Raw genomic sequence first — 13,139 nt, forward strand, 5'->3', positions numbered from 1 at the left:
TGAAAACCTGCTCCAGAGCACTCAGGACCTCAGACTGGGTTGAACCTTCTAATAGGACAATGACCCTAAGCACACAGCCAAGACAACGCAGGAGTGGTTTCAGGACAAGTCTGAATGTCCTTGAGTGGCCCAGCCAGAGCACAGACTTGAACCTGATCTAACATCTCTGGAGGAATAAACAGTTACATCAATTTTAGAATAAGGCTATAAAACGTAACAAAATGTGGAAAAAGTCAAGGGGTGTGAGTACTTTCTGAAAGAACTGTATAGTGTATTTACTGTCATCTGATATGATTTCTAGCCTAGTCCTTTGTCTTCTCTAAACTAATGATCACTTCTGGTTAATTTTTCTAACAGGTTTTGTCTACGAGACCGGAATAGACTTTCATAGCATCTTAGAACTTAAGCAGCAGGTTAGGAGAATTAGGTGAAGGTTAGGAAAAGGGTTAGGGTTAGCTAAAATGCTCTCCTAACCTGCTACGAAAAGTCACTTCCGGTCGTAGCTGTTCTTTGTCTAGTCACAACCGTGGAACAAATTCACGGTCGTCTGTAATGACTCACAAATTAATCAAGAAAATGATTTTACTGTTCTTATATTACTAATCTATTTGTGTCCTTCACTTCCTTCTTTTAGGTGCCTTCCTCATTCCTTACTTTCTCATGCTGTTTCTGTGTGGAATCCCCCTGCTCTTCATGGAGTTTGCCATTGGGCAGTATACCCGACTGGGACCAGTGCACGCTCTAGCCAAAATCTGCCCCTTGTTCAAAGGTGAGTGATATCCACAGTCCTATTGTTTACCAAGGCCTCACATTCTATGCAAGAACAGCCACAGGCTGGTTTTATTAAGCATTTAGCTACCATTTCCTGTTTTTAGTCAACGTGGAACAGTCCAGCAAAGAGGCAATGGTGTTTTAATAAGTGCATACAAACAGTAGGCCTACTTGGCAGAGGTAAAGGGATTAACACATGGAGGCTCAGTTTGCCATTGTTCAAAAGGGGAAGGGATAAATAAACTGTCTTATCAGGTTCCGGTGTCACTCAACATTGTGCATGGTTACATGCACCCGGTAATGCGATTATAGTCTGGTCAGATTTAATAAAATAGTTTGATTACACCGATTTCCCTAATAATCCTGTTTACACGGACACATCTGAAATCAAGCTACCTGATGGCACTCTGATAAATGCAGAATAAATGTTCTACCACAGAGACCATGTTATTTTTGGGAAGCATATTTGATTCTGAGTTCAGACATGTAAAGTTTGTATGCGAAAACTACTTCTAAGATTCATACAGTGCCTTCAGAAAGTATTCCTATCCCTTGACTTATTCCACATTTTGTTGTGCTATTGAAAATGGATTCAATCATTTTTTTCCTTCATCAATCTACACAAAATACCCCATAATGACAAAGTGAAAACATGTTGGACATTTTTGCAAATGTATTGAAAATGAAATATCAAAGAGCTTTCCAACATTTGTCCATTTTATTATTTTCAAAATTATTCAAGCTCTGTCAAATTGGTTATTGATCATTGCTAGACAACCATTTTCAGGTCTTGTTATAGATTTTCAAGAGGATTTAGGTCAAAACTGTAACTCGGCCACTTGGGACATTCACTGTCTTCTTGGTATGCAACTCCAGTGTAGATTTGGCCTTGGGTTTTAGGTTATTGTCCTACTGAAAGGTGAATTCATCTCCCAGTATCTGGTGGAAAGCAGACTGAACCAGGCTTTCCTCTAAGAGTTTGCTTGTTCTTAGCTCCTTTCCGTTTTTTTTTTTTATCCTGAAAAATTCCCCAGTCCTTTAACGATTACAAGCATACCAATAACATGATGCAGCCACTACTATGCTTGAAAATGGGGAGAGTGGTACTCAGTAATGTGTTGTATTGGTTTTACCCCAAACGTAACACTTTGTATTCAGGACAAAAAGTGAATTGCTTTGCCACTTTTTTGCAGTAATATTTGTGCCTTGTTGCAAACAGGATGCATGTTTTGGAATATTTGTATTCTGTACAGACTTCCTTCTTTTCACTCTGTCAATTAGGTTAGTGTTGTAGAGTAACTACAATGTTGTTGACCCCCCCCCCCTCAGTTTAATGGCTGAGATATGAGAAACTATGTAACTGTTTTAAAGTCACACCATTGGCCTCATGAGCAGTTTCTTTACTCTCCGGCAACTGAGTTAAGGATGCCTGTATCTTTTTAGTGACTGAGTGTATTGATACACCATCCAAAGTGCAATCAATAACTTCACCATGCTCAAAGGGATATTCAGTGTCTTTTACATCTTTACCCATCTACCAATAGATGTTTGTCACCAAGGGAGTCCACACGTTGGCAGTTAAGGAGTAACAAAAATATTTATTAATAAATAACTAACCAAGTATAAAATTACAAAGGAAAACTAACCTGTGATGTGTGAAAGTAGGCATGTGAGGGATGTAATGGAGATGCATGGACGAAGGTAAAATGTGTGTAAGTGTTGAAGGGTGCACCTAATCAAAAAACATAATCAACCAGATCACAAAGCAAAATGGTGCTGGTGTAGAGAGAGAGCCATGACTGGGCACCAGGAACTTTTATCTCCTAGTTGATCCCAAACACAGGTGCAACTTGTCACCTTAACAACCCAGTCAGCTCCAGTTGTCCCCAATCTGCAAATAAAAGCAGAAACACAGAGAACGTGGCAGGGAGCGTGAGGGGGGAGTAACACCCCCTCCCATAAAAATTGGGGACTAACGAAACCCCGAAAACAAAACCCACAATTACAATTGATCAAAAAACATAAATAATAAAGGTTCAGACACAAAATACTATAATACCATAAAGGTAAGAGGCCCACCAGGTGCCCATGACACCAAACCAATTGACCCCCCCCATCCAACCTCCGCCACGGAAGCAACAATTTAAGAGAAAGAAATGGAGACCGGGTGACAGGAGAGCAGAAGCCAGAGCAACGGGAAGGACAAAATAAACACTGTACAGACCGCCAACCGAAAAGAAAAACAAACGCAACAAAGATTGACTAAAGTGGTGCACAGGAAAGCGCATCAGCCACCACATTATCTACACCTTTTACATGTCGTACATCCAAATGGAACGCCTGCAGGAACAAACATCAGCGCATAATCCTGCGATTTTCCTGTGCAGGAAAGTAAGGGGGTTGTGGTCAGTGTTAACCACAATAGGGACCACACCCAACCCCACATATACCTCAAAATGCTGCAACGCCCAGATTAAGGCAAGGGCCTCCTTCTCCTCCACTGAATAATTCAACTGATAGCTGTTAAACTTTCAGGAGAAATGGCTAACAGGATGTTCAACACCCCCTTCATCTGTTTGAAGCAACACGGCACCTGCCTCCACATTACTGGCATCCACATATAGGCTGAAAGGCAGTTCCAATCGTGGGGCAGCCAACACAGGGTCAGAGCTAAGAAGCAGTTTCACATTTTCAAAAGCACTCTGACAGCAGGAAGACCAGATGAAATCAGCCCTCTTCAATAGATCAGAGGTGCTACAACTGTGGAGCAGTTGCAGCAAAATACCCAGCCATACCTAGGAAGCATTGCAGCTCCTTCTTGGTGGTGGAAACCGATCGATAGCGGCCACTTTAGCCCGCACCAGGAGAACAAGACCCTGCCCGACCACTCTGCCGAGGTAGATCACTGTTGCCTGGGGAATCTCACATTTGGCTAAGTTCCCAGTGAGACAGGCCTCAGCCAAACGCTCAGAGTCCGTATCCGCACCAGATGTCGCTCCCAAGTGTCACTATAAACAACCACATCATCTAGATAAACAGCACAGCCTTCAAGGCCAGAGATCACCCTATTCATAAGACGCTGAAACGTAGCAGGAGCGTTGCGTATGACTCATGTCTGTATAGGAGAAAAGACCTGAAGGAGTAATAAAAGCAGATATTTCACAAGCTTTTGATGACAAAGGCCAGTAACCCTTCAGCAAATCAAACTTGCTGACAAACCGGGCAGCACCAACCTGATCAACACAATCTTCCATCCGTGGGAGTGGCTAACAGTCCGGTTTTGTCACACTAACCTTACGGTAGTCAGTGCAAAATCTAAGAGAACCATCTGGCTTGCTCACCAAGAGACACGGGGAGGCCTAACTGGAGAATGATGGTACAGCAATATCATTAACTAGCATGTACTCAATCCAAGTGACGTAGCTTCTCCAATGAGACACAATAAAAACGTTGTTTAATGGGGACAACAATCCCAACAATATCATGCACTACCAAATGTGTACGAGAAGGTGTCAGCAAACAGACAAACTCAGTGATCAAATCAGTTAACTCTGCTTGACAATCATCAGACATGTGACCCAACAAACCCAACAACAAAAAGTTTGCAAGGGACTCTGAATTCATCAACCTACCCTGCAAAATACCATCAGAGCCCGGCACCCCCTCACCATCACACTATGTGGAGTGATTGACCTCAGATCAACTGATTCCACCAAAAGAAGAGGACTAACCACGTCAGTATTAGCACACAGTTCTGATTTAGCAAATTCAGAAGAGAAACGAGCGCAACTCGCCGGTCAAACAACCTTTTCAGCCTCACCTGAGAGGATGCTAGTTTCTCTTTAGTCATTTCACAAGCTACATACAACCTGTGTCGGAAACTGCTAACATATGACAAAACATTTTGGGGAGGCTCAACCACCTTCCAATCCTCCTTTTAATACAGCAAGGGGACCACACAGTATGCCCAAAAACAAGGTCATTAGGACTGAACCCAGTGCTCTCTTGTGATACTTCTTTAACAGCGAGTAGCAACCAGGGTAACCCCTCTTTCCATTCACGTTCTAATTCAGTGCAGTACGCACGTAGCATTGACTTCAAAGTCTGATTAAAAACGCTCAAGGCCCCCTTGACTCTGCGCATGATAAGAACTGGCCTGATTATGTTTTATACGCAATTGTCGCAAGACTTGTGCAAATATGTGCGAAGTGAAGTTGGAACCCTGATCGCTCTGAATCACCTTAGGTGTTCAAGAAATTGAGATGAACTGTGACAAGCCTTCACAACAGACTTAGAGATAATGTTGCGAAGTGGATAGGCTGCAGGATGTCTTGTAGTCTGACACATCACAGTTAACATGTAGGTGCTACCAGCTTTAGAATAGGGTAAGGGTCCAACACAATAAATAATCAAATGCTCAAATGGCTGGCCTGTAACAGGAATAGGTTGTAGCGGGACTGGCCTTAACATCTGATTAGGCTTCCCAGTCAGCTGACGAGGCCACAAAATTCGATCATAGGGCTTAGTAAAACCTAAGTGACCAGAAACGTCATGAGACGTTTTCAAAACTAGATCTCAAAGCTTAGAAGGAACAATGGTGTCACCCACAAAACCTTTGCTGTGAGGCATTCATTTCCTCACCAACAACTGATCTTGAATGTAGTAACCCTGGGCAGCACTCCTTACCACCTCAACCGGAGGTACTTGATCAAATAAACCTTTTTAAGGTAGGATCAGTGGACTACTCCATTACAAGATCACTACAGGACATAGGCAAAGGTAAATCATTTAACGGATTATCAAACTGTTCGCCAATGTGTTGTGTAAGTTTAGTTTTGACCGTAGTGTCAGCACGGCTCATAGCACGAGTCACGGCGCATGCAGAGAATACCTCCGGGAATCTCTGTACATTTTCATCGATAATCCCTACATGGGATGGGTATAAGAAACCACCAGAGGAGACACGACTACCGGCTAAGTTGTTACCCAAAATCATATCACCTTTCTGCAACGTTCTGAAACGCTATCTATACGCTTCAGGGACCAACTCGTAAGCATGCAGGACAGCAACCTTTTACGTAATCAGCACTATCTGTAGCGCTAAGAGATGAGTGAGCCTTACCGGTCAAAACACACTGTAGCATCAAAGTACGGTCTGCATCAGGCCAAGCCCGAGCGTCTGTTCAAATAACGTAAAAAATAGCTCAGGATCCTTTTCAAAAAATTTTTAGGCAACAACTGGAGATTAATAGCAACATCAAAAGGCGGAGAACGACCAAGGGAAGAGTGTCCCATTGGGGAGCTCGAATAGTCTTTCGCAAAAGAAAATTCGCCTAAAAGCTTGCCTTCTCTGACAAGTTCTAACCGCTGATGTTGCAACCGCAGTTTAGCTTGTTCCGTATCCTGCTTCAAACTTTCCAGATCTTTGTCACGTTGTAGCTGCAATAAAAGCAACTCCTTTTTCTGCTCAAATGTCAAACCAGCACTGGACACAATTTGGAACATCCAATACAGCTGGACGAGGCCCTTCTTTGCGAGGCATTGGAAAACCTCCCTGGTCTTTTGTGGTTGAATCTGTGGTTGAAATTCACTGCTCGACTGAGTGACCTTACAATTATCTGTATGTGTGGGTTATAGAGATGAGGTAGTCATTCAAAAATCATGTTGAACTAAATTATTGCACACAGTGAGTCCCTGCAACTCATGTGACTTGTTAAGCACATTTTTACTCCTGATCTTATTTAGGCTTGCCTTAACAAAGGGGTTGAATACTTGACTCATTTCAGCTTTTCATTTTCATAAAATGTGCAAAACTTAATTCCATTTTCACATTATGCCGTATTGTGTGTAGACCAGTTACAAAAACCTCTCAATTTAATCCATTTTAAATTCAGGTTGTAACACAACAAAATGTGGAAAAAGTCGAGGGGTGTGAATACTTTGAGGGCATTCAGTTGTGCCGAACGCACTTCACTCGCGCTAAAGAGGGAGGCTCGCTCGGCTGGTGCTAGCACATGCGCAGATCAAATAGCTGTAACGCCTATTGTAAGGTGTTTACTTGTTCTAATTATTTGAAAGGTTGCTCAGAACCAGGTGTTTTAATTGCCGTATTCTTAAATTTTGACTTTACGCCGATTTTTAAGTTAAGGTATATGTGACTTTTGCATAATCTGCCTACTGACAATCTGTTTTAATATCAAATTATTACTGTGCAAGTAATCGTACTCCGACAAGGCTCAAAATTGGGTCTTAAAAATATGCTACACCTTTTGTTGACATCAGTTATTTACACATTATGCATTGGACGGATAGCCTACTGGGTTTGGACTTCACAGAATAAAATATTAGAAAATGAATGCAGTCAACTCCCACTCATGAGTATTTACACTATACCATGCATGCAGTAACAATGTGTAGCCCACTTGTTAGTGTAGTGATCAATAATATTTAACAATCTACAATTGATAGACCTGACTAACTCCATTTGATATTAATTTGTCCTTTATTTCTGAACTGTTGGGAGAGGCCTGTAAGTAAGCATTTCACTGTTAGTCTATACCTGTTGTTAACGAAGCATGTGACAAATACAATTTGATGTGATTTATAGTAAAACCATGTGCATTCAAGTATTGTGCGTTTTTAGCTGACTAAGATCAAGGAATGGTCATGAGAAGCGAATGCAAAACGCAAGTATTATTTAATAATGTTGTAGTATGAATGGATTCACAAAGGCATAAAGCTTAAGATACAGAGCAATACTGACATTTAACATAGCAAAGAATGTACAAAGAGATGCCTACTAGGCCTGAGGCCTAGAAGTCTAGGAAATGAGAATTGATCATACAACCTTCCTCCATGGACAGTTTACAGGATAAGAGGGCGAACAACAGACCTTCATTCCATTTATACCAGTTCTGACTTGTTTGTATTCAAAATCAAATTGTTGACCAAACCAAAGGTAATAAAACTAAGATATCAGATTAAACCAGCCAACATCCTCTAGGAAGGGAGTCACATCTACACTATATATACACCAAAATATATGGACACCCCTTTTGTGGACCCGTTGCTGACAGGTGTATAAAATCAAGCATATAGCCATGCAATCTCCATATACTAACATTGTCAGTAGAATGGCCTTACTGAAGAGCTCAGTGGATTTCAATGTGGCACCGTCAGAGGATGCCAACTTTCCAACAAGTTAGTTCATCAAATTTCTGCCCTGCTAGAGCTGCTTCGGTCAACTGTAAGTGCTGTTATTATGAAGTGGAAGTATTTTTGAGCAACAACGGCTTAGCTGTGAAGTGGTAGGCCACACAAGCTCACAGAAAGGGACTGCAGAGTGCTGAAGTGCGTAGCACGTAAAAATTGTCGGTCCTTGGTTGCAACACTCCCACTACCGAGTTCCAAAATGCCTCTGGAAGCAACGTCCGCACAAGAACGGTTCGTCGGGAGCTTCATGAAATGGGTTTCCATTGCCGAGCAGCCTCACATAAGCTTAAGTTCACCATGCACAATGCCAAGTGTCGGCTGGAGGGGTGTAAAGCTCACCACCATTGGACTGGAGCAGTGGAAACGCGTTCTCTGGAGTGATGAATCACGCTTCACCATCTGGCAGTCCAACGGACAAATCTGGGTTTGGCGGTTTCGGTGGAAAAGGTATAATAGTTTGTGCTAGGCCCCTTAGTGCCAGTGAAGGGAAATCTTAATGCTATAGCATACAATTACATTCTAGATGATTCTGTGCTTCAAACTTTGTAGCAACAGTTTGGGAAAGGCCCTTTCCTGTTTCAGCATGACAATACCCCCATGCACAAAGCGAGGTCCATACAGAAATGGTTTGTCGAGATTGGTGTGGAAGAACTTGACTGGCCTGCACAGAGCCCTGACCTCAACCCCATCGAACACCTTTTGGATGTATTGGAACGGTGACTGCGAGCCAGGCGTAATCGCCCAACATCAGTGTCAGACCTCACTAATGCTCTTGTGGCTGAATGGAAGCAAGTCCCTGCAGCAATATTCCAACATCTAGTGGGAAGCCTTCCCAGAGGAGTGGAGCCAAGAGTGGAGCCTTTTTTATAGTATCAAAGTGGGGACCAACTCCATATTAATGCACATATTTGAGAATGGATGTTCGACGAGCAGGTGTCCACATACTTTTGGTATGTAGTGTATGTGTGATAACCCAAGGGGGTGGGCTGGGAACACTTGCATATTCATCAGTCTGTTCCATGTCCATTTTTTGCCTAACCACACATAATCTAGTTCCCAACCCATATCTCCACAGATGGCCAGGTTAGGAGTCAGTTTGTGCACACCAAGAAAGCAGTGGATTACTCTGTTTTGAACATTGTAACAATTACACTTGCTTCATGACAAATCATTCAAATTTAGTGTTTTTATTTGTTCATTATGGTTTGGCCTTTTTGAATTACAGGGATGTGTACTTGATCTGGGTTGTGACTCTGAAAGCACTCATTTGTCATTTTGCTGGACTGTGGTAATAGGAGCACATTATCCTGAGAACCGCCTGTGTCTGCTTGTTTAATCAATTATGTGCATTGTATTGAGTGTGATTGATATTTTATTGAATATACAATTCTGTCTGTCACAAAACCAAATGATTTCAGATTTGTTGTTGGCTGAGATCTTGTACAATGTCAATTTTAGTACCTCAATTAGTCTCCAATTATTTGGCCCTGCTTTTCTGGAAGGGATATTTTGATTGAAATTTAATCAGTGGGGGCTTTTGATTTGAGCTGACGCGCACACATGTTCAGTACATTCTGAATAACAGCAGCCAATTCAAATCTAAATTTGGAATCAAGTATGGGTGATTCAGCATGTTCTTGATATCCACAATATTTCTCTTGATCGAAATTCACATTGTTTTCATGAGCACCTCTTAGAACCCCCCCACCCCCCCCCCCCCCCACCCCCCACCCTTAACACATCTAATTAGCTTAGGATCAGTGGCTCTAAACAAATGTCTTCAGTGTTTTACTTATCACATGAGAGATGAGAGCATAGTATGTTCTCTTTCTAGTGTCCGCTGCAGGGCACTATTTTCCATCTAAGTTAAAGATTTCAAACTTTCTGCCTGGATCTTGTTCTGCAGTCCAGGAGGCACACTTAAGTATTAAACTTTCTAAATAGTGAGTTGTATTTTGTTTAATTCATACTCAATTCTTTTTACATTTTTTTTTTTTTACTCAAGTTCCTTTTGAACACCGACTGGCCTCTGACTACAGAACACTAGCAGTCACGTAATGCTCCCTCCAATGTACAAGAGCCCAGCCATCAACATCCGAATGGCCTCTGACTACAGAACACTAGCAGTCACGTAATGCTCCCTCCAATGTACAAGAGCCCAGCCATTAACATCCGAATGGCCTCTGACTACAGAACACTAGCAGTCACGTAATGCTCCCTCCAATGTACAAGAGCCCAGCCATCAACATCCGAATGGCCTCTGACTACAGAACACTAGCAGTCACGTAATGCTCCCTCCAATGTACAAGAGCCCAGCCATCAACATCTGAATGGCCTCTGACTACAGAACACTAGCAGTCACGTAATGCTCCCTCCAATGTACAAGAGCCCAGCCATCAACATCCATTGACTCTTGGGGTTGAATCAATAAGGTCACGTGTTCTAACTGAAGACTTTTCTCCATAGTTTTTATCTCCTCAAAGACAGAGATAGTCTACCCGGTCAAAGCGTATGGTTCCGTCCCTTGATTTATCGCTCATTTCAGACTGGTAATGGCTCTGTGCTAAGCAGGGGACAAAAGCAGGTAGTTCTTTCTGTATATTTTTTGGGTTGATATTACTATGCCACACTGTGATACACATCACTCCTCTGTTAAATAAAAACAATGTAAACACTGGACTGATGTCCTACAGTGTAATTACTTAATAGTATATGAATGTATCATGGTAAAATCCTCTCCTATTCCTCTCATGACCCACCATTGTATATTTATGTGGGTTGTATTTGTAATGTGATTTGTAATGTGATTTTGGGGGTTGAGCTTGGATACAGAATGCAGCACATTCCTATTAATTCGTAATGTGATTCTATTACAAATCCCATTCCACTCCACATGGCATTGATGAATTTATCATACACCAAACTCATAAGCTCACATTCTATACAACTACGTCTGATGGTTTTCTTCCGTTTCACGACAGCTAAAACTAAGCTGACGGCTCTTCTTCTGCAAAAAGCTTTATTGCTTCTAAAAACCTTCTGGTTTAGGGGCATATTTAAAAATATATATATATTATTATTAAAAAGACAAAGCTTTGCTTTGTTTTCTATTTTGAGCGGCCTTGTATGTACTGTGTTTTGGCTGATTGTCTGTCTGGTATCCTGGTGTCCCTGAGATGTCATCTAATTCGTCAGAGGGTTTGGGTTTGAGTGGGGGGTGTTTACTCCTATGGGGACCGGGAGGGGCTCAGCTTACCTGATTGCTGCTAGCAACGACTGATAACATTTTGTGTTTTGCTTTGGAATTAATCATTTTTTTGGTTGTGTGTCCATTTCCTTGTTTAAGTATGTTTTGTGTGGATTTATATACACAAACAAAACAATGATTTATTTTATTACCAGATGGAACCAGTTCTTCTTAATCATAAGAACCTGTGTCCATTTTGTTGTTGGCGGTATCACAGGCATGTCAGGTGACTTCACCATGACTTAGCTTTACAGGTGCAGTAGCAGAATCTACACAGGGAAACTTTGGTCATGAAAAGGTTCAGTTTAACACAATGGGTTAATATTTGAATAATAGATGTACGTGTAGCATTGGATCAGAAGAGCTTTTGTTTCTGAAATCATAAACCCTGCCAATTAGTTTAATGGCTGGCAAGATTAGCCCAAAAATGTGTTGCAATAGTAAAAGACAGAGATAGTATCAATGCTGCAGTGAAAGATTGAGATCGGCTACATGACTACAGCATGTGTTAGGGGCAAGGTCAAGCTTACTTTATATTCGTAAACGGAGGTATTTGCTTTTATCTGCTTTTTCTTAGTAATTACCTGACAAAATAATTCTTACAGTAACTGAACATTTAGAGGTCGATCCATGACTTACAATTCACATAATGTAAATACATAAAATTTCGCAATTCATAAAATGTTCTAATGTTTTGTACTACTCCTACTGAATTCTCCCTCGTCGGCAGTATTGCAGCCCTGGGTTGTTATTAAACTCGTTTTGACAGGGAGAACGCAAACAACATTACGCCACTCTGGGTGTGTTTGACAAGCCAATAGAGGAGACCATCCCCTTAATTAGTGGTGTGAAGGGAAAGCGCGAACTAGGATGGATGAAAGGAAAGGAGGCTTATGGTGTGCAGTAGTTCCAACTGATCCTGGAGGTCAGTAGGGTTATATTGGGTTGAGAGGTGTGTTCTAGTCGACCCACCCTCCATATTGTCCACAGCATTCCATTATTCTTTCTCTGCGAACAATGCCAATATACACTGAGTGTACAAAACAGTAGGAATACCTTCCTAATATTGAGTTGCACCCCCTTTTGCCCTCAGAACATCCTCAATTTGTCGGGGCATGGACTCTAAAAGGTTTCGAAAGAGTTCCACAGGGATGCTGGCCCATGTTGACTCCATTGCTTCCCACAGGTGTATCAAGTTGGCTGGATGTCCTTTGAGGTGTGGACCATTCTTGATACACACGGGAAACTGTTGCGTGTGAAAAACCAAGCAGCGTTGCAGTTCTTGACACTCTCAACCCGTTGTGCCTGGCACCTGCTACCATACCCCGTTCCAAGGCACCTAAATCTTTTGTCTTACCCATTTACCCTTTGATTGGCACACATACACAATCCATGTCTCAACCTGCCTCCTCCCCTTCATCTACACTAATTTGAAGTGGATTTAACAGATGACATCAATAAGAGGTCATAACTTTCACCTGGATTCACCTGGTTTTGTACACTCAATGTATTTTTTAAAGTTTGGAGCATGAAGCATTTGAGATTATTTTGTGAGGCATCAAACATGACCTGACCTCACAGGGATTTGTTTGTCAAGACACAGTTCTTCTATCGGAGTACATTAATGTACAGAGTCCAGTGGAATGCTTTATGAACAGTAGACAGTCATTACACAGCTGCTAAACTGTTGGAGCCTCGCTACATATTCTAGGAGCGAAGGACTAAACTTTTTTAATCAAAACTATTTAGAGAAACACGTCACTGTTTCTGACTAATGCAATTATAAGATTAACTTGTGGATAATTCTAAATCGGCTGGCTGACACAGTTAATTCCAGCTCTCCGTGATGTTTTCTTATGAGAAATTGCACAACGTTTGGTTATTCAGTGTCCAACTGAGCGACACTTGA

General features: G+C 41.8%; 1 protein-coding gene across 1 annotated transcript in view; it reads left to right on the forward strand.

Annotated features, from left to right (window-relative positions):
- LOC110536105 (sodium- and chloride-dependent GABA transporter ine) overlaps positions 1–13,139 on the forward strand; it is a 48,394-nt gene that overhangs the window by 6,290 nt on the left and 28,965 nt on the right. Inside the window, exon 2 of the mRNA XM_021621662.2 lies at positions 635–769. Coding sequence (XP_021477337.2) covers positions 635–769 — 135 coding nt within the window. The remainder of the gene's footprint in view (positions 1–634; positions 770–13,139) is intronic.

Source organism: Oncorhynchus mykiss, chromosome 11 (genome assembly GCF_013265735.2).
Source record: "Oncorhynchus mykiss isolate Arlee chromosome 11, USDA_OmykA_1.1, whole genome shotgun sequence".
Taxonomy (NCBI): domain Eukaryota; kingdom Metazoa; phylum Chordata; class Actinopteri; order Salmoniformes; family Salmonidae; genus Oncorhynchus; species Oncorhynchus mykiss.